Source organism: Condylura cristata, unplaced genomic scaffold, assembly GCF_000260355.1.
Source record: "Condylura cristata isolate star-nosed mole 26May11 unplaced genomic scaffold, ConCri1.0 scaffold00022, whole genome shotgun sequence".
Taxonomy (NCBI): domain Eukaryota; kingdom Metazoa; phylum Chordata; class Mammalia; order Eulipotyphla; family Talpidae; genus Condylura; species Condylura cristata.
Window position 1 is genome coordinate 20,900,547 of NW_004567123.1, and position 21,718 is coordinate 20,922,264.

Here is a 21,718-nt window from a genome sequence, read left to right on the forward strand (position 1 = left end):
GCCGCGGCGGGGGTGGGGGCGGTGCTTTCCTTCCCGCTCGGCCCTTCCTGACGCAGCCAGGCAGGATGCAGCCTCCTCCCGCCCTCTTCGCAGCCTGCGCCTCGCGCGACCCGCCCGGCGTCGTGGGGGGGAATTCTCGTTGGGGAGTGGGGTGCGGGGAGCGGCGGCCCCGCTCTGGGGTCCCGGACGGATCTTGCCCCCTTTCTGAGGGGGAGGAGGCTCATTCCTCCCTTTCTGCAAGGACCGCTGAACTCCGACCGCCTGCATCTCCCAGGCTTGTGAATACCACCCCCCCCCCCCCCCCGGGCATCTCAGACAAATGTGGGAGCCTGGGGCACCCCTCCCGCCTCGGTCTGTCGGTGTCACTGGCTTGACCTCTCCCCACACACCCTGCAGCTGGGGTAGAGTGGGCGCTTGACCTAGGGTTCCCTGCTGTCCCCAGGTAGTCGCGTGCCCAACTCATATCTGATGCTGGAGGCCTGAAGAGGCCTCTCAAGGCTTTTCCCCCCCAAACCTAGGTGCAGCCTTGGAAAGGTGTCCTGGAATGGGGGTGTGTCTTACCCATTTCACAGTTGAGGAAATAAGACCAGGTGGGCAGTTTGCCCCAGTCACTGCTTGGTCAATGGGGCCAGGACCGGTTCCTCTCGTGCAGGCCCCCAAGAAAGGAAACCTGGGATCCAGCATTGTGGCTTATGTCAAATAGCACTGAAGGACCCAGTCTTGGAAGTTAGGCAGCAAGTTCAAATCCCCCCAGGGCCTTAACCTAGGTCTCTCCTTATGCTTCCTTTATCTGTAAATATTATTGTACACACCTCACAGGGTTGTTATAATTATTAGATGTTTCTAAAACACACAGCACAATGCTAGATACAGTAAGTACAAAGGAGACATGTATTATGTACCCAGCTCTCAGCAGGGCTGGTCTTCCGGCTCCAGCCCCCTCTTACCTATTGTAGTCAAGGGGACTGAGCAAGTTCAGGGGCAGAACTGGTGGTGGTGGGGGTGTTATGAGCAGTTTTCAAGAATCCTCCCCACCCTGGGGTGAGACTGGCACTTGTCCCACCCAGAGCTCTGCCCAGCCACCCACCCCTGCCTCTCCAGCATGCAGTCCCAATCCGTGCCCGGCCTGGTGCCATTTTTCCATGGGACTCTGGCGGTGGCGGGCCACATCTGGAGTCTAGACTCGGAGGCTCTGCGGGCCGGGCCCACCGCCCGGGCGAGCCACCGCGGCCCGCTGTTTGCTCAGCTGAAGCTGGTTAATTGGAATTAGAGTGGCCTCTGTGGTGCCGGCTGGCCGGGCGGGCCCTGGACAGCTACTGCCGAGGTCTGTGGAACATCTGGCCAGGCCAGGACGGTCATTAGGTGGCAGGCGCCCGGCGCCACTGCCACCTCAGCCTCCGCCGGGGGCCGGCGGTGACTCAATGAAGTCTTTGTGGGCCCTGGGCCACAGAGCCAACCGTGCTGTGTGCCTGGGCTGCCTGCCCCATCTGCCGCCCTCAGAGCGGCCTTGTTCCAGGACCACATGGCCTCCTCTCTGGAGGTGGCTGGCACTGGTAGAGATCTGAAAAGCCCCTGTTGGGGAGAAGCCTGAACGATTCCCTTCCCTTCCTTTCCTCTCAGTAAAATCCTAGGCTCAGAGAGGTTGGGTGGCTGGCTCAAAGGGACCCAGCGGCCCGGCTAGTGACTCAGACCTAAGCAACTCTGAAATGCCCTTAAGGTTAAAACCCTGTGGGTGGGCAAGCTGCCTCACTTCTCTTGTTGGTACAGTAGGCCCGGCCTAGGATGGCGAAGTACTTGGTACCGGTATACTCAATAGCTAGTGAGATCATTAGAAAGACACTGTGGATTCTCTGCTCATTCTTGTTCTTTAGCAAACTTTTGGAAAACTTCAGCCCTGAACCTCTGTCTCAGGACACTGACCATCCGCTCCCACCTGATACTTCACCCAGTCACTCCATACCAGGGAGGTAGGCAAGTGAGGGCCGTACCCACTCCTGGCCTACTCCCGGGGGCCTGGGCTGTTGTCTTCAGCAAGCCCTGGAGTCAGTCTGGTCCTGCAATCTCCAGATCTTGGGCCTGGATGGCCTCTCAGAAGCACCAGGCCCAATCCCGCCCTAGCCGTCCTTCTAGAGGCCCTGGCCCTGGTGCTCTGAGTGGCCTTGAAGTAGTCACTTTGGGAACAGTCCCAGGAACAGACAGAATGGGAGTGACGGGGCTTTGATCTTCACGGCAACCTAGAATTCAGGCACTTTCCAGCTGTAGCCATATGGTCATGGGGACCAGGAAGCTGCTCCTGTCAGCACGGGAATAAATCTAAACTCTTCTAGGGCCCATGAGGGCCTGTTACTCTTGTTTTACAGCTATGGTCTCCTTGCTGCGCCAGGCCAGTCTTTTGCTGCTTCCTCCCACCTCTTGGAGGTGAGGACAACAAAGGAACACCTGCCAGCATCCCAGGTGCCCCCCAATGCTGGGTGGTAGGTGGCAAGAAGGGCTCATGGGCTCCCTCTGCTGGCTGGAGGGTGCCCACGGGGTACTGAGTGGGCTGACTGGAGGGGCACACAGAGCAGCCAGGCCCAGAGGTTGGGTTCTCACCCGTCTGCAGTACTGCACTGTTCTCAGGGAGGGGTTTATAGGACCGTCTCTGGGTGGGCGATGAGGCCCGGAGATCTCGATGCAAATGCTGGGTGCAATACAGTGGCAATGGGATGAGTCTTTAATGTGAGGCAAAGTCAGTCCACAATACAAAAAGCTAAAAATCAGACCCACTTTTCCCACCTGGCACTTGGAGGGGGTGGGGGAAACTGGGGCTTCCTTAGCTGGCAGGGGTGAAGGGGGCAGAGGAAATCCACAGAAGGGGGAGGCCCCCGCTGGAGGGCCGGGTGCCCCCCGCCCTGGAGCTGCCTGGGCCCCTGCAGTCTTGCCTCTGCGGGCCCCCGCTCGGCCCCCGCCCGGCCGGTCTGGCCTCCCTCAGTGGTCAGACAGCACCGCGTCACTTCTCCTTCTTCTCCAGCCCCTTCGATGCCGACGCCTCTGTTCCTTCTTTGGGTTCAGTCACTGCCGCTGGATCCTTAGGATCTGATTCCTCATAACTGACCAAAAATAAAGCAATGAGAACAACGCAGTGAGAGGAGGCCCCAGAAGCCCTGCGCCTCGCCTCCCCGCCGTCAGAGGGACCCCACGGCACACACTGGAGAACGCCAGTCCCACATCCGCTGCCCAGCACCTTCCAGGACTTGGCCCCGGCCCCACCGCGTGCCCTCCTCCGAAAGGCTGCTCTGCTTTCACTGTGCCTGGTAGTGCCAAGAGGTGGCAAGGGCAGTGGCAAGTGGAGGAGAGGTTGGGCTTGGGCTTGTGCAGACCAACTTTAAGCTTCTTGAACCTTCCGCTGGAGAGAGTGGGAAAAAAAGGGGTGGCCAAGACAAGGCTGTGGGAGAATGGCTGCCTCCCAGCACGCGTGGCAGGAGTCAGAGAGCCCAGCCCGGGGGCGGTGGGCGGGGGCTGCTCTATGCAGGGGCGAGGGGCCAGGCTGCAGGCGGACACCCCGGCTTTCCCTTACTACGGGCTCCACTTATTGAGCAACTGAGTTCATGCTAAGGACAATACCACATTTCCTCACCAGATCAACCCCCTGAGGCAGGGATGTGCCCACTTACAGATGAAGAAAGAAGCTTGGAGAGAGGAAAGTGACTTGCCTGGGGAGGCAGTGATACATACATTCATACGTACACACACACGTATATATGCACATGTGTGTATATAGCAGTGACACACACCCTAGTAACCGTGTCTCCTACTGTGCAACGTCCACTCGGATGTGGGGACACGGGTAGTGCTGGTGGCCTGTTTCCTTGGGCCCCACGGCTGGGTGCGGTGACTCCCTGGTGGCTGTGGATGAGCTGCCTCTTGCTGCCCGCCCTTGGCCATGCCCCTGCCCCGTACACTGGAGCTGGGGTGTCTGCCCTACCTTGGGCCCCGGGGCAGTGGGGGGAAGCGGGCAGGTGGGCACCCACTGGGTATTACATGGCGCTGGGATTCTGCGGGTGCCGGCGGCGAGGGCCAGCTAGCTTCTGCTGCATGGAGTCGGCCAGGCTGGCTGGGGAGCCCGAGACTGTGGGGAAGTGGGTGAGCCTCGGGGTATGAGGCAGGATTTCCGCTGAGGACTCGTAGCTGCGTGAGAGACAGACAGACAGACAGGAAAAAAAAAGATGGAGAGGAAAAGACTAAGGGAGGACAGAGACTTCTCCAAGGAGCACAGCTGTGTCTGAGCCGCATCTATCTCCGTGCTTGCAGACTTTGTGGAGAGAAGCTGTATTACTGGAGAATAAGAAAGAAAAGAGGCCTCTATACACGGGATCGCTGCAGTGTGCACAAGAGTGAGGCCGCTCTCCACGGTGCAAACAGCCCGATACAGGCCGCGCCGAGAAGGCCGCCGGGCCAGGCGTCGCGTACGCAGGGCTCGGAGGGGCCAGAGGCAGGGCTGGCCGCTGCAGCGGCTGGGCGTGGGCTGCTGCTCGTCTCAGCTGTGGGATTGTGGACCATGGGAACGTGTGCCCAGGGAGAGTCAATCAAGGGAGAAGGAAGACAAAGGCTAAAGGTGGAGAACTAGGGAGAGGTGGAAAGAGAGAGAAGAGAACCCCTGCTTCTCGCCTCGCCTCAACCTAAGGGGCCCTCCAGGGCTTACTGGCAGAACATTCAGGGAGACCAAGCACCTTGGCTTTGGCCTCCGTGTGACCCAAGGAGGTCTCCAGGGGGTTGGGGAAGGCAGCCTGGGGTGGGGTTGGGGCTGAGGCTGGGTGAGAGTCAGGGTGAGGGCAGGTGCTGAGCCTAGGAACTGGGTCCCACCCCTGCCCTCCTGTTCTCCCAAATCTGGCCCCAACTTCACCCCCCAGCCTTGCCTCAGAGTCCACAGGGCTTTGTCAGTCCAGGAGATATGGGCAGGCAGGTTGGAGCCTGGGGCTTCTAGGCAGGGCAGGGAGGGCAGAGGCAGGTACGGGGGAGGGTGAGTCACAGGTTCCCCTGCAGGCAGCCAGGTGCACCGAAGGCCTGGCAAGCACTTGAGGGACAACTTGGAGGCCAGGCAGGTGGAGCTGGGTGGATGGCCCCCGAGTGGGCAGCTTCAATCACAGTTGGCAGCTATTTCTGGTTCCCCAGCAGGCGGGGTCGGCGGTGCCAGGCCTCGACACCTGTCGGAGTCACGCAGGCCTGGGGCCGGGCGGGGCTTGCACGGGTGTGGCGTGTGCACTGCTGTGGGGAGGGGTGTGTGCGAGGGGCACAGCCCACTGTGCGGCCGCGCGTAGGTGGCCAACCAGGGCTGGCACTTCCTCCCGGGGCTCTTTCTGCTGCAACAGTTCGCTCCTTCTATTATTCACATGTGAAAACTGAGACCCGGGGGAGGGAAAGGACACGCCTGAAGTCCTGTGGTAGCCATCGGGGCGGGAAGCCAAGGCTCTCGATGGAGGGCAGCCCAGAGACACATCTCCACCAGCCATTCCCGCCGCAAGGCCCACTGGCATCTGGGTATCTACTCTGCCTGGCCACGGAAAGGTGCCTGCTGGTGCCCACAAGCCAGGTGCCCACATGCCGGTGGAAAGGGCAACAGGCGGAGCTGGTGGTGGAACAGTGTTCCCCTGGAGACGTGTACAAACAGCCCAGGCAGGCTTCACAGCTGCCTGCAGGTGCACCGCGCCATGCAAATGCCTGCCCCTGCCCTGCCTTACCTGAACATCTCTGTCACTTCTCCCTTGGCCAATGCTACCAGGACAGGAAAGCCGATGCAGGCGGGGACCAGGTACAGGAGGGCGGGCTGCAAGAGGACACAGGCTGGTGAGGCAACCCTGGGAGGTACCTCAGGGCTCCGCCCATCACTCCAATCCTTTCTTGGGCTTGGCAGAGGCGGTGCCTACCCAGGCTCAGAGCATGGGCTGGAGTGCAATGAGCGACTCCATCCCAGGCCTGTTCCTCCCTGGGAGGGAACACAGGAAACCCACAGAAGCTCAGGTATGCAGGGCTTTCAGGTGTGCTGTGGCCCAATCACCTGAAACATCAGGTGCAAACCTGCACCCTCCAGGGTGGGTCCACTCCCAGACACTGCTGAACTGGCTCTTCTGGACTCACTCTCAGGTTTCAGCTCTGGGCTCCCCTCTCCCTCTGTACAAGGAAGACATCTCATCATCACTAGGGACCTTTCTAGGCAGTAACCAGACCCCTGACTCGGAGTGCGTTTTCGAGAGAGGACGCATGAAATGCAGACCACACAGGCAGAGGAGACCCCTCCCGAGACCCACACTGCACATGTCTCGTAGGGGAGGAAGGACCTTATGGAACAGACCCTGGGTTTTGGGCTCCCTTTCCTTTCAGAGGTTTTCACACGTGGACGTCTAGGGGAAATGGCTGGGCTCCTGTGTGACTCAATGCAGTCACCTTTTCTCTCTGGCTTCAGTGTCCCTCATAGAGAGGAACACTTTTCTTGCCTCTGCCCAGCGGGTGAGCGCTCCCAAGGGGGGGGGGTCCTCGGGTGAGTCTAGCCAAGGTCAAAGGCAAGACTGCCACCTAGTGGCTGCTGGGGGAATGGCTGTGGACTTGGACTACCTGTCCCTCCAGCCCAGATCCTCAGTCCCCCTTGCCAAGTGCAAGCTACTCTAGGCTTGCAGTGGCCCTGAGGCTGTGTGAGGCCGAAGTGAATGAAGTGGCTCTGGTCTCTTCCACTATGATCTAGGGGATCTTGGACCCGCTGTAAAATAATAGCAGTAATGGTCGGTCCTCTAAGATCCTGGATAACTACCTTAAAAACCATGACCTCAAGTGAAATGCATAATGAAATCAGATCCTTGAATAATTTCATGCGATCCACAGCACAAGTTCAATCCCCAGTGAGGGAGCTGACCCACATGGCACAGCAGACCTCTCCTGTCTCACCCACTGCTCCCCTCAGCAGTGTACTTCAGTCAGTCTGCCTGTTCTGCTCCCCACTCTGTCTCTGGTGAATCTTCTCACCTCCCCCCCACCCCACCTCTGGTCTTTATCCCAGTTCTTGTATGTGTGAATAAATAAATCTTTAAAAAACCAAACAACTCCGAATGATATTAGAGGACTTGCCCTTCCTAATTCAGAGACACTACAGATCTGTAAAGCATGGAAGGGGCTAATGTGCAATTTAGCACGGTGCCTGGCAGAGTAGTTTGTGCAACAAACAGCTCCTGTGCTCATCAGAGCTGGCTCCAGGCCGCCAGGGGAGGGGCAGGAGAGGAGGGGGCGAACAGCCACAATCACAGCTAAGACTACTGGGTTACGAGCACTTCCATTATGTTATCTGAGCACTTATGTTGGCTCACCGAACTCCCAAACAACTCCAAGGGGGCTACTGCTACGTATCCCCATGTTCTGTTTTCATTATTGATGAGGATCGTGTGTAGCTTCAGCAATCACCCAGAGTCCCAGGGGCAGGTGGTGGCACCCACATGCACAGCGGGGCTCTCCTGGCCTCACTCCACACCGCCTCCCCACGGCTGGGGGATAGCGCCTGGCGTGGTTTCCACGTGGGCTTGCAGGTCTGGGTTGCCTGCACACCTGGGCCGTTCCCTCCCAGTTCCAGCTCGGCCTGTGGGGAAGTGCTCCTACTGCTCAGAGCAGAGCAGCCCTGTCTGCCAGCTCCCTGACCGCCTCAGGCCATCCTGTGCCACTCATTACCCACCTGGGTGGAGGTCTGCTCAGGCAGCTCGGGCCCCAACAGCCTAGCTATCAGTCACCTGGTGGGGCAGGAACTGGGCTGAAACACCCAATACCCACCCAGCCCCATTTGACCTGGCCTCCACCGGTGAGGACAGATAGCCTTTTCTTCTCTTTCTTGGAATTGCGGCAGCTGGGACTACGTGATCCTGATCTGGCCCACGAGTGGGCAAACCCTGCTAAGAGGGTTGGGGAAGGTTTCTCTTCCTGATGAAGGCAGCAGGCGTCCCTTCTCACCAAGCGCACCAGCCGCCTGGGGCAACAACAGGGAATGGCCTGCGAGCTCCCTGCAGGTAGAGCCTGGCTCTGGACTGCTGTGTGCAGCACAGGACGAGCCCTCCGCGAATCCCTGCTACTTGGAAGCACTCCCGAGACTCACGACAGTCCTGCTCACCTGCGCGTGCTTGAAGATGTGCATGATGAAGATGGTAAGGCCCAGGCCAAAGATGTAGGCTGCAAAGCTGGTGTAGAAGTAGGTGTGGGTGTTCTTCTTCAAGCTTCAGGGACAGCACGGGGAGAAAGTGGAGGGTTAGACGCAGGCACTGGGGCAGCATCTGAGGAGGGCAGTTGGGAAGAACCTGGAGGCTACATGGGGCGACTGGAGCTGGAGGTGGGCCTGCCCTCTAGTACTGCCCCAGCTGTGTGTGTGGACAAGCCACTCTCCTTGTCAGTTTCAGTATACTTGTCTGCAAAATGGGAAAACCATAAGCCTCTTCCTGGTGGTGTGTCAACTGCTAGAACCTAGGACAATGGCGCAAGACTTTAGCTAGCATCAGTATCTCTGGAAGGCTTGTAAAAAGGAAAAACACAGAGTTTTAGGCCCAATCCCCAGGGAGTCTAGTAGGGTAAGGTCCAGGAATCTGTGTTTGGAAAAACCCAGGTGAATCTGAAAACACATGCTTGGAGAAAGATACAGGAACTGCAAAGCTGTTATTACCTTTACGTGAGCAGGTACAACAGTTCAGTAACCTCCTGTGAACACTAACAGATACTAGCTACAGGATACAGTGCCAGTGGCTTCCTGGAGGCGATCCACCCGAGATCGGCTTCAGGGCAGCCGAATCACATGCCACCTGGCATAGCTACTACCTGACCCCCTGCACATCTCCAGCACCGTGTCCTCTGCATGTTCCCAGCACCTGGGCGGTGCCGAGCAACCTCTGGATTGAATGCACTCTGAACCCCTTTCTCCTTGCCGTGAGCCCGGAGCCGCAAGCACACGGACAGCTGCCCCGCTGTGACACTTCTGGGAATGCGATGCAGATGCTGGAAACAGCTCTGCAGGTCTGGCTTAGCCTGCAAGTCCAGACCAGGAATGCGATTCTGCCTCTGAAGCTGCTGGCAGCTTAAGTTGCGCCTCTAGCAATGGCTTGGGGTCTTCTGTGCACCTCCAAACAGCGGGAGACCTGACTGTCAGAGTCCTCACAAAGTGACCGGTGTCTTCCAAGGCTGTGTATATGCGTGTCTACCAGGTGGAGCGGCGCTGCGCAAAAACCCGAGGGCTGAGTGGGGAAGGTGAAGCTGCACATGCTGGCGGGATTCCAGTGACTCTGGTACTGAGTTTCTCATGACTTCTGCCAACACTATCACCACTTTGCAGTTATGGCTCAAGAGATTAAGAAACACTCACAATCCCCTTCAATCCTAAACACACACAAGCCCACCAGCTGTGATGACTGGGCGCCACCTGCTGGCGGCAGCTCGGCGGTCCAGGTGTCAGTTCCACCTCTTCCTGCTTTAGGTGGTGACCTGACTTGGCCCCTATCCCTCTCCCGGCTCTCACATTCTACAGTGGACTGAAAAAAGGAGAGGGCGGGGAAGAGCTAGAGCGGCTGGGACACAGTGACCTGACCCTGGGCTGACACATGGTAACCATGGTGACTGTTCCAGCGACTGGATTTCCTGAGCCAGCCTGTGCACCGGGCTCTCCAGACGGTCTTGGTAATTCTGGGGCCTGCTAGCTACTAACTTAAGGACGGGAAGCCCCTGGAAGGCTGGGGCACCCATCAAGGCCGTACTGTGAGAAAGCAGTAGGGGCACCGCCAGGACTTCTGGGTTTCAGTCTCTCGCTCGGTGATTCTTTGGGGTTTTTTTGGGCTGCAGATTCTTTGAACACTGAGAAACTCAAAAGCAGATAAAAATCAGAACTGCTCTGGGTGCCGTGGGTGGAGGGTCTGGGCTTCTGAGAACGCGAGAACCCCTCTCCAGGAAAGGCTCCTCATACACGCAGCCTGGAGTTTGGGCTCCTGCCACTTACCTGATGTCAAAACGCAGCAGCAAGGCAATGAAGATGCCTGCAGGGAGAGAGCCAGGGTTAGAGGGTGGAGGCAAGTGGGAGTCCCAGGTGGGAGGGAGCAAGACAGTGAACAGGTCACTGGGCCAGACACCGGAGAGGCCTGGGAGTTACTGAGCCACGGCCAGCCGGCCCCGGCTCTGAGTGTCTGTGTCCCTGAGGCCCAGGGGCTGGACAGGGCAAGGGCTGAATCTCATTCGTCCAGAGTCGACTCTCAAGGATAGAAACTTTCTGGTAAGAAACTCTCAGCAGGCAACATCCAGCGAAAGCTGTGTGAGTGGGTGGACAGGTGGCGAATGACACCTCCTCCCCGGCCAAAGCCGAGGACTCAGCGCCCTCTGGTGGCTGAATTCTCCAATTAACCCAGGTGCTGCCTGCAGTTTTCACTCCCAGGAATGCAGCTGATCTCAGAACAAAACGCGCAGCCCATTCTTTGGAAAACACCACCAGGGCTCTGAGCGTGTAACTGGTTATGCTCACGGTGACCACTGACAGACTCAGCTGGATGTGCTGTGTGCAGAGACATGCCGAGACGACGGGGCACGCCTCGAGCCCGGAGGTACAACTAGTGAAGACACTAGGAGGTCTGTGGGGGGCCTGTGGCTGACCTTGCTCCACACTGAGCCCGGTGCTTTATGGCATTCAACTTCTTCCTCCAGCAGGAGCTGCCTCTTCCCAGGAAGCAAATCTCCCTGGCACACAGCACCGCAGCGCATGGAACACCTGGGCTCCGACCACACGCCCACACCTTAGGCAAGTCTTTGTGAAGTGGAAATACCCTCTACTTCACCTGGCTGCTAGGACAATGCATAAAATGCACCTGGCGTGGGGCCTGGCACACACAGGTGTGTGCCCATGTCACAAGCGCATGGTCAGTAGCTTCCTATTACTGCTGAGAGAGCAGTTTGTTCTGACTGTGGAAAGCTTTTTTTTAAGCCAGACAGACCTGATCTGAGCTGTGGCCCTGCTGCTTAGAGTGGGTGAGTTTATATAATAAGGCTCTTCTCGTTGAGCTTCTGCTTCATCTCCGCACATGGCACAACAGAAAGCATCGTGTCAGAAGCCCCCGTGCCAACCAGGTTATGCTGCAACAACTTCTGTCTACAGCGGACAGTAAGCTCGTTTTTAATTTTCCAAAGGTTTTAAACTTTGAAGTTTTACAATTTTTTTTTTTTAAAGCTTTTAAGTAAGCAATAGGCCTCTTTTGAGCCTGTGGGACTCATGCCCTTTAGGTGTGACCAGGCCCAGATCTGAGTATACAGCACCAAGCCTCTGCACCTGCCGAGTGGCCACTCAACTTGCCTGACTGGCAGTTCAGGCCACTGGCGCCCTGGAACAAGACAAGGTCATGGCCCACAGGGAGGCAGGCCTACCACGGGGTTGCATTCAGGGCTCTCGGGCTCATACCCACAGGTGCACTGACCGGCACCCACACGGGCCATGGGTCAGAGGTCAGCTCGTACACCGTGCATGTCACACATCCCTCGGCCAAGACCATAGAGCCCAGGCCCCAGTGCGGCCAGGTCCACACACAGCAAGCTCCCTGCACCTCCTGCACTGGAGAGGGGAGGGGCATGCGGACGGCAGCGGCCCAAGCCCACATGTAATGCCGGGAAGGGCGAGGACATGTACGTGTGTGAAGGTCTGTGCTTTCTCAGGGTGTGTTTTAGTCTGTCACTAAACATGAACTCTGTAACGGAGTAACCTCTGTTCAACCAAACCAGAAGCTCTGTGAGGACTGTCCTGCTCTCTGCTGTGCCCCCTAGTGTCCAGCTCAAGGCCTACCTACCACACACCTGCAATTCTTCACCAAACCCTCAGCTGACCGAGGGCTGGGGGGGTACAATCACCAGCCTAACCCCCTCCTCTTTTCCCATGGGCGAGGCTGCTGGTGTCACAGCCTCTCCACCCAGGCAATACCCTTCCCGCGCCCTGCATCTCCCACCCAGCTCTGGTCACCTGGAATGACGATATCTCCAAGTCCCAGCATGGCAAAGTTGTCTGCTTCCAGGCCCTTCTCCAGCAGATCCTGAGGAAACACCACTGCAGGGGGAGGCAGACATGCGAGGAATTGGTCAGGACCTGCATTCTTCGACTCCCAGCCCCCACCAGTGAGTCTCACACACTGGCATGTATGGGAGGGGAGGAGGGAGGGAGAGGTTGTGGACAGGATGAAGGGCAAGGTCTCCATCTGGAACCACAGCTGATTAGCGCGGGGAAGAATCCAGGCCCCCTAGGCCAAAGTTTAATGCCTTTGTTGAGTTACAACTAACACACCACACAGGCAATTTCAGTGACCCATTCTGGCGTGGAACACGGCCTTACAGCCCAGCACATAAAGACAGGAAAGAGCCCACGTATTCCCCACATCTAACCAGCTTTCCTTCTCCCTACACCATAGGTATGGATAGACCATGGCCTTTACTCTGAAGCGGGGAAGCTGGGACAGTTTCTGGATCTGCCAGGGGAAACGGCTACGCCCTTGCAAATTTCTTGCTTTAAACGCCTCACTCAGAAATCCTGTTGGCTGGCTTGTGTGAGTAGGTGCAGACTGAGAGAACCCTTCCCCTAGGCCCAGTAACTGTAAGGTTTTTCGCAAAAGGCCTTGCAAGTAGAAGAGCAGTTACACGTGGGCTTCAGTCAGGCTGAGTGGGTCTGAATCCTGGCTCTGGCTGTGCCTTAACTTCTCTCACCTGTTAAATGGGTACAAAAGACCCGCCGCTATAGGCTGTGGTGAGGATTAGTAACTCGCACACCACCGTCCCTTCTTCACTGCCCAGCCCTGACTGTATGGCGCGCCTTCCTGGGCAAGGCTAAGACATTAGACAATCCAGACTCAACGCCTACTCCTGCGGCCACTAGGGGTGGTCATGTGACCTGGTTTTGGCCAACTGTACAGCGGCCAGGAGTACACTGGAGGTACGTTCTTGCTTTCCTGGGACAGAGAGGCCTTCCCTGCTCAATTCTTCCTGCTTTGACTGACAACACGTGTCCACTGCACAATGCTCTAGAAACATCCTCATTTGATCCTCTCCATGCCGGACTGTTCAATTCTGAGTAGCAGCTGTGGAAACCAGGGCCCAGAGCGGGGAAGTCTCCTCTTTAAGGCCACACAGCCAACAGACGTCGGATCTGGGCTTGAAGTACGGCGGCCTGGCTTCAGCACGACGCACATCTCAACCTGCGGCACTGTCTCTGAGCGCCACTCCCGTACTGGAAGCACAAGGCCTTCTCCCCAGCCCAGAAAACCAGGTTCCACACACCAGAACCAATACCACACCGTCATTTCCCTACTCAGAGCCTTACAAGCTTCGGCAATCCGTCCTCCCTAGATCTGGTCTTTCCAGCTGCTTCCCTCCCTGAATCTGCCCCCAGGGCCCTCAGTTTTCTCCAGCCCTCCGCTGAATCTGGACTCCCCCAAAAGCCCACACTGCTCTTGCAGGCCTGGTGAACGCACTGTCATCCTTTCTGACCCAGGAAAGCTTTTCCTGAGCTCTTGGCTGGGCTCAGCTGTCAAAGTTTGTGCAGGGACTAACTGTTCTGGCGTGTGCAGCATCTGTCCTCTCACTCTGGAGAACTGACCTCACTTTGGTTGTGGGGGGCTGGCAGTTCAAATACTCTGCCCCCAGGCATGGGGGGGCAGTGACCCAGACGCATTCCTGCTGATCCTCTGTCTCCCAGTAAACTGAATGTGCCTTGCCTGACTCGTGGGCCCGGCCCTAGAGGTTTATTCAAGCCAAAGCAGGGAGGAGACAAGATATGGCTAAAACAGGGGCTGAGGGGACGGACATCAGGCCTGTGGGGGAGGTCGCTTACATTTTATCGGTGCCTCAAAGGACTTGGCCACAGTCACCATCACGTTGGTGCCAAATACCTAGAAGGAGGAGAGAGGTGTCTGGTGAGATGGTGGGTCAGAATGGCAGTCTTTGGCCTTCGCATGCTGCTGCCTGAGAGCTGCCAGGAGGGGGCTGGGGTGGAGGGCGACCCAGAGCAGAGCTGAAGCAGAGGTGAGGCAGCCAGTGACACTGGTCACTGGGACACTTCCCAGCATTCCAGGCTGTAGGCAACAAAAAGGGTCGAGTCGAAGGAGTGTGAGAGGTTACAGGAAGGTTCCAGCAAGTTTCTCATTTGCCCAGGGCTCTTCCCCTCTGAGGAGAATAAGTCCTCCAGCACCACCCACTAAAGGGAGAGGCAGCCTGAGGCCAGGAAAGGGTGGGCAGGGCCCATGGGTGTGGTTGGGGCGTCAGCCCAGCTGTGCTAACCTGTCCCTGACCTGGGGGCCAGCGCTCTACCTACTACACTGCCTGAACGGCTGGCTGTGTCGCAGCTCGTTCACCGGGGTGATGCGGAACTGAGCGACACCCTGAGTGACACTGGGGCCACCCGAGCAGGACCCGAGGCTGGCTGGAAGGCACAGGCACAGGACAGTCTCAGCAAGGGGAGGGGCTGCTTTTGTCAGACATGAGAGGCACCTGCTCTGGTGTCTGGGCCCTCAGCAGGTGACTGCCTCTTGGGCCCAAGAGAAGGGGGTGGGGAGGGGCGGTGGGGGCAGGCACTGGAAGGCAGGGGGGCGCGGCCTTCTTTGTGTCCCGCCTGACTCACCCAGAACACATCGTAGATGAAGAGGCCGCCCAGCAGGATGCAGCCAGTGCTGACATTGTTCAGGTGCAGGAGTTCCACCCCGTTAAGGGAGAAGGCCAGGCCAAAGAGGTTGTTGGCGATCCAGTGCTGCGGGAGGTGGGAGTGAGACCAGCTGCCGCGCATGCCCGGCCCCTTCTCATTCCCCTGATACTGGCTACTTACCTTCCGCAGCAGGTACCAGACACCGACGACGCTGCTCAGGCCCAGGCAGACCAGGTCCTTGGTGTCAAACTCATAATTGATGATCTCTGGGCAGAGAGGCCGGGTAAGTCCACTCCCCGGGGCGGGGCTGCCCCTCCCACCTGTCAGCCCCTGGACGGAGGAGGGCATGGCTGTGGGCACTGTCAGAGGCATACAGGCCGGGGTGCTCACTGGAACCACCCCAGCCCCTCTGATTTCCTAGAAGAGGGACCCAGAGAGAAATGCAGCCTCTGCACTTACAGGTGGGTGACCATGGGGGAAGGTAGTTTTCTCATCTGCAACAAGAGGGTCACAGCACATCCCTCACAGGGCTGCTGGGGGGCACATGGGAGATGGTCCTTACAAAGCGCTCAGCACAGTTCCTGGCACCCAGAGGTGCTCAGACCATGCCAGCTGCCACCGGACCCAAGCCTCAGCAAGGCCCCAGCTCACTGGGGAATCCCTGCTGCCACCACAGGGATCAGGAAGGCTGCCGCAGCCCTGTGACACCCGTGGAGCAGGAGCAGGGAGGTGGGAGGCCCTGGAAAAGCGGGAGGCAGCCCCGAGGCCGCCGCAGCAGGGAGCCGAGCCGGGCCTGTGGCGTCCCAGCCCGGCTCACAGAGGACAGCTGTTTCTTTCAAACTGCACAGAGGAGCAGACTATGGTTGGTGCGAGTTTCCGTCCTCGCCTCTGTGGTAACAGCATTCTGATGGTTTTTAACTGGGCACAGGCCAGCTCCTGGCACACTTTCTAGCTCTCCCCGCAGTGACACGGGTCCATGGCACAGCTGCCTCTCCCTCTGGCTGGGCTGCAGAGTGAGGGTGCATAGACCTGGCCCAACGGCCACTGCCACGGCAGGGAGACAGCGTGAGAGACCGTGTGGCACACGCTTAGCCGTCACATAAAACCGCTGCTCTCGGGGCGGGGCGCGTGCTGCGGCAGTGGGCGCAGCAAACCATTGTAACATGCTTGTTACAGCACTCGGGCCTGTGCCCCAGCCAGCCCCAAAGTTCTTTCCCTAGCTCTCTTCAGTTTGCATTTCTTTTTTAAGGTTTATTTATTTGTGCATACAGAACTGGGGTACAGGCCAGAGGCTCAGGGGCGGTGAGAGGCTTCACCAGAGACAGAGTGGGGAGCAGAACAGGCAGATCGAGGAAGTACACTGCTGAGGGGAGCAGCGGGCGGGTCAGGAGAGGTCTGCCACGCCATGTGGTCACCTCTGGGGCAGGCGGGAATCGAACTCATGCTGAAGTGGCTTTGGCCTCTCAGTGCTGTGCTTTAACCCGCTGCGCCACCAGGGAGGACCCAGTTTGCATTTTTAAGAGCCACAGAACCCCATTTTCAAGTCCCAGGTAGGACAGCACTCCCTCTAAAAGCAGACATGTTAGAATAGCGCAGAGAACCCACTTTTCCAGGGTGCTCCGTCCGGCCAGCAGGGCGCAGAGGGCGCCTCTGCAGCGCTCGCTAACCACCTGACAATGTGCCGTGCCGAGGGAGGTGTCAGATGCTGCTTCTCACTTACTGGATCAGAAACAACCCTCCACACTGCCCTCCCCCGCGCCCCCTTCCCCCCACTGCAGAGAGGTAAAGGCATTCACCCAGAGTCCCCCATTTAGGTCACAGCAGAGCTGGGAGGTGAGCCCACCCTTCCTGGAGCTGGGAGACACCAGGGTGCACCCAGGGTGGGGGCGGCACTGACCTTCCTTGTTCTCCCCGGAGCCCTGAGTGAAGAGCAGCTGGTACTGTCGATTTGGGAAGTTGGCTGGAAAAAACTTATTCATGAAGGGGCTGGAAGGAAAGACAAAGCAGGTTGGCCAGAGCCCCCAAAAGGCACTGAGCGTGGCCACCTCCCGGTACCCTCCGGGCCGCCCCGGCAGTAGGTGCTGCTGTCCCCCTTCTACAGACGGGGACACCGATGCTCAGAGGCAGGCGACTACCCAGAGCCACAGGGGGAGTCAGGACCGAGCCGGACCTGAACCACGTCTCTGGATGCCCAGGCTACCACCTGCCTCTTGGTCAGCACCCAAGGCACAATGCGGGGACAGTCAGACTTCATGTAAGATGCAGTTTTTAGGAGAACAAAGGATCCCCAAGTCTGGTCCATGCACCACCTAAGAGCTGTCAAGAACACACTGTTCCTGTACACCCTTCTGGATCCATCCCGAAGGTCACCTCTGCCCTTTCTGGGGCTTATCAGGCTTGAGGTTTTGTACAGGTCTGCCGGACCTGATTGGCCGGACAAGTCACAACCCCTGAGGTGGGAGCCGCCTCACGTTCACTCGTTCCACAGGCCTCTGCGGCTCAGGATGGGCGGTCTCCTCTCTGGAAGCACTCGCTCTGATTACTCTCCTTCCCTGCCAGGCAAGCAAAGGAGACTGTCTTTCTGGGGCGCCTTCAGAGCAAGACTAGGCTGGGCATCCAGCCTGGCCCCGGGCACAGTGTTGCAGTGCTGCAAGTCAGGGTAGCCCAGCCTGAAGCTTGAGCTGCCACACGCAGCCCTGTGGCCCTGGGAAGGCCCTTCAGTGGCTCAGTCTCCACAGCGATGTGGGGATTATACTGAGGCTGAGAGAAGGCAGGGGGTTTAGCTCAGCAGAGGACCCACAACCGGAAGCTCCCATCATCACCTGCCCTTATCCAGAGCCTGAACTCCAAAGCATTTGGCTACACTAGATGAGTATGACAATGATGGCTGAAGTAGGGAAATCTAGAAAGGTGCTCCCAACCGGCAGGGAAATGGAGGCAGGCCAAGAGGTACCGAGGCCACGGAGATAAGAGCTTTCTTTCTGAGACCTGGTGGCCCTGGAGAAAGGTGTGGGCTCAACTATCTCTGTGCCTCAGTTTCCACATGTGTCAGCCAATGCCTCCCACAGGTGCGAGTGTTTGTGATAGTGGGCTTCTACAGCAGGGGTGTGAGGACGTGGGAGGCCAAGGTGGGGTGATGTGACAAGGCTGGAAGACACCCCGAACTCAGTATGCGAAATCGTATTGACTCATAAATGATGCTATAACCATCACTGAAGCCAGGGTGTGTGGAGAGGCTGAGTTCAGGCCTACCTGGCTCTTCTTAGGAAGCTGAAGCTTAGCTCCTCAACCAGCAGAGCACAGTGGTGAAGAGCATGGACTTTGCAGCCAGACTTCCCGGGTTCAAATCCTGGCTCTTCCCCTAATAGCTGAGTGATCTTGGGAAGCTTATTTAACTGCTCTGTGCAACTCTTTCCTCATTTGGAGCATGACAACAATCTTTCTCACAGGCTTGTAAAGAGGATTAAGTGCATGTGAGGCACCCTTCAGCGACTCGTAGCTTTAGTTTCAAGTTGAAAGTTTATACATTGATGTTATCTCCAGAAAAGAGGGGCAGCCGGCTAACACAGGACCAGGTGTAAGCAACAAGGCTGGAACTGATGGAGGGTCCTGTCTTTGCCCTGCCTAGTGGGGAGCTTGTAAATGCTGAACGGCTCTCTGCAGTCTCTGCAGCAGAGATTCTTCTGGCCCTTGATGGCTCACATCAAAACTAAAGGTCATGGCTTCTGGAAAGCAAGTTCCAGTGCCCCTCTCCCCTGGCTGTGGAAGTAAAGGTCCGCAAAACATCTGATGTGGCCTCTTCCTCATGGGGTGGCAGATTTTGGCCTTTCTTTCCCTAAAGGTCAGCTGGCTATGGCATGGCTCGAGTAACAGTAACCTGAGGGCCCTTCACAGGAAGATCTGGGGACTACCTGAGTCTCGGGCTCACCTCCTACTGAAGCTTCAGGCTGTGGTTTCTTTAGAGGGGCCTGAGGTGGGTGGGAGGTGGGGCCTGGGGGGGGCGTGAAGCCCTTCTGTGAGAACCTCTGCCACGGCCGCCACTGCAGGGCCGCTGACGCAGCAGGTCTCCCTTTCGCCAATCTCCAGGAGACCGCCAAGCCCACTGGCCCCTGGGAGTGGACAGCCAGGCCGGCCACTGTAAGCTCTTCACTTCTGCCAGAGTTGGAAAGAACGCTGACAGTGGTGTGACCCAGACCCTGCGTGCTCCTCCGAGCCGTGAGCCCCTGAGCTTTATCGCCCCGTCTTGAACCTCCAGACATTGCTGTTTGGATCCTGACTGTGTGGACATGAACAGCTTACCGAAATTCTAACAACGAGGTTCGCACCCCTCCCTTTTTTACTAAAATTGTTCTTACTGGATTTAACTCTTCCACATAAATTTTATTGGTTCATGTCAAATTTTTCAGAGACTGGCTTTGACCCTGCATGGGGACAGCACCCTTCTGCTGAGGGCTAGTCATTATTTTCACAAGGATTAACTTTCCTAGATCAAATGTTGTTCTCTAAACCTTCTCAAGGAAAGGATTCTCGTTAAATTTCAGATGCTAACAAATTTCACCATGTGAAGTTTGCGCTTCTGTCGGCTCTATTTTGTGTTAATAATTTCTATCAGTAAAAATTATGAATTGGCTGAGAGACAACTGTCTTCTCTCAGTTAAACCATGAGAAACCTGGGAACCTGCTTCTCAGAGATTGTTTCAAAAGGGAAGTGTCTCTGGTGTCAAAACACTACAGGTTCCAGAATCCTGCTCAGGCAGTGGCTGGCGCACCCCTGTGGGGTGAGAGACTCGTCAGCTTCTGGGCACACCACCTGCTGGGGCTTTTGAAGGCTATTGGGCTTTTTCATTCAGAGGTGTGGCTGGGCTGTGGGGAGCCTGGAGGTCTCAGGCTCTTGTCAATGCCTGGTGGGGTGGGCTAGAGCTAGGAGATCCTAATTAGGAAAAGCGGGGCCACAGTGCTGGCAACTGGCCCCCAAGCCCAGTAGGTCGGTCCTTCAGGGAAGGGTACCAACATCTTGCTAGGCCCAGTTCTCAAGCATTCGAGCCTGCCTTTTTTTAAGCTGGGGGGCTGGACTAGAAGTCCCCCCATGCAAGGCAGTGTGGGAGTGTGGTGGGTAAGTGAAGGTGTAGCTGTAGAAAATACTGAACTTGGTCAGAACAGAAGTGTCCAAGGCCAGCTGTGTGGCCTTGGGCCAGCCACTTGACTCACAACAAATTTCAGCTGCTAACAAATCTGACTCCCTTACTGACCCACCAGAGGGAGGCCACATTTGCCCTGGCTGTCTTTTGTGAGCAGACGCCGCTCTTTCTCTCTAGCTTTTTCTCTGAGTGTTCTGGGACCCTGCTATGCCTTCCGCGTGTGTAGACAGACCCGTTGGGAATCTGTGACTGTCTCTGTAGTGGGGTTTTGGGTGACTGCCTTTTCCCTTTCTACCTGGCTGGCTTCTCCCTCCATGCACCCCTTCCAGGTTTCCTGTCTCCCACACCTGAGTTCAAGCTGTGTTCCTTATTTGTGGGAACTCTCCCAGGTCTGCTGGCCACATGATGGTCTGTCACTGGTTCTCAGCCTGAAGCCACCTCAAGAGGCCAGATGGACACATGTTGGGACACACTTTTAGTCATAAGCTAGTGGCAGGGCTGAGGCCATTAACTGCCATTTGCTAATGGCATCCTAGTGGGTCTAGGGGTGCCAAATGTTTACAACAAAGGAAAACTGGCCTGTTGAAAAGAACAGTAGGGTCCCTGGGTATTGCTGGTCTAGATGGTTTGTCCACCTGCAAGCCTGTGGCAATCTGAGCAGGGTGCCGTGGGAAGAGGATGGATTCTCGGGCCACATAAACCTGGCTTTGCAGCTTGGCTCTGCTGTTTATTAGCTAGCAAATTTCTTAACCTGACTGAACTATGTTCCAAATGTAGCATAGGATTAACAACAAAAGCTAACCTCGTAAAGCTATCAGGCCAACATAGGAAATGAGCATTATTAACACATTAGGTGCCAGATACTAAACTGAAAGTTAGTTTCCACATGACCCATGAGGAAGGTTCCATATATTTTCTACCATGTGTAGATGAGGAAATTGAGGCCACAGAGACATAAGTAACTTGCCTAAAGTCAGGGCCAGTGACGGTCAGAGACTGAAATAAAGTCTGGTAGCCAAATCCCAGAGGCTGCACTTGTTAGCTTCTCACCCCATGCCTCACCCTCATTATGAATGAGACCACCTGTGAGGAGCCTGGCTCAGGGCTGGCCACAGCAGGCCACAGGGTTAGGCCAGAGGCAGGCCACGGACATGACGACTGTTCACAAAAAGCTTTTCCCACAACCATGAGGTACCCTTCTCACTCCCTGTGAGGAAACTGGCTTGGCTGTCGCTCCAGGTCACTCACAGTGTGGCCAGGGGAAAAAACCCCTTCGGTTTTACAGCCAGGATTCAAACCCAGCTCTGAATGATGCCAAAGGTCATGTTCTCATCTGAGACCCTGTCCTGGCTCTCGAGAAAGCGGCTTCAAAGGTTGCAGAGATGCCTTCTGACCTGATGGTGTGGGACAGGGCCAGGATTCCCAGCACGAAGAAATACATGGACAGCAAAAGGTTGATGTACTCCTGGGAGAATATCTGAGGCAGAAATACAAAGAGAAACAGAAAGTCAGAATTGTAGGTAACCACAAAGAAGCCAGAGTTCTTACTTCTCTTGTGAAGGTTGGTGTCCCCCTTCTGGAGGAGGGGAACAGTGTCAGGGAGACTCTCAGACAGCACTATGAGCTTAGTTTCTGTGGCTATGGAAAAATGGACGGAACTCCAAGTCCCCAGATGCACCTCCTGAAGGCGCCTGTGGGTTGCACTCGGTAGCTCCATTACCTGGAGTCAGGGATTATGATGTCTGCCTGGAGGCTTATGTGGGAATCATGGGGGAAGGGAGACGGAGGTTCAGAGTCCCGAGCGAGTCTCTGGAATCTTGGAATACATTCTTCTAAGTTTCCTCCTCCCTGCTCAAAGCCCAGGAGCTCCTACAGGGCCACCAAGGCCCCACGCATGGGTGCGCCCACTCCGTTCGCCACACTGTGCTCTTCCGGATGG

General features: G+C 56.8%; 1 protein-coding gene across 5 annotated transcripts in view; it reads right to left on the bottom strand.

Annotated features, from left to right (window-relative positions):
* Window positions 1-2,692: 2,692 nt before the first annotated feature.
* The window catches only part of HM13 (histocompatibility (minor) 13), a 30,676-nt gene continuing 11,650 nt past the window's right edge, over window positions 2,693-21,718 (bottom strand). Inside the window, exons 3-14 of one of the 5 annotated variants that reach the window (XM_012728342.1) lie at window positions 21,174-21,256; window positions 16,539-16,627; window positions 14,822-14,907; window positions 14,621-14,746; window positions 13,835-13,892; window positions 11,978-12,061; window positions 9,983-10,019; window positions 8,120-8,222; window positions 5,718-5,803; window positions 4,021-4,167; window positions 3,224-3,385; window positions 2,693-3,089 (exon numbers count right to left, since the gene is read on the bottom strand). In XM_012728342.1, coding sequence (XP_012583796.1) covers window positions 2,990-3,089; window positions 3,224-3,385; window positions 4,021-4,167; window positions 5,718-5,803; window positions 8,120-8,222; window positions 9,983-10,019; window positions 11,978-12,061; window positions 13,835-13,892; window positions 14,621-14,746; window positions 14,822-14,907; window positions 16,539-16,627; window positions 21,174-21,256 — 1,161 coding nt within the window. In that variant the 3' untranslated portion in view covers window positions 2,693-2,989. Of the gene's footprint in view, window positions 3,090-3,223; window positions 3,386-3,964; window positions 4,168-5,717; window positions 5,804-8,119; window positions 8,223-9,982; window positions 10,020-11,977; window positions 12,062-13,834; window positions 13,893-14,620; window positions 14,747-14,821; window positions 14,908-16,538; window positions 16,628-21,173; window positions 21,257-21,718 lie in introns of all 5 variants that reach the window. The other 4 variants (XM_004687312.2, XM_012728343.1, XR_001145705.1 and 1 more) reach the window with 4 other exon arrangements.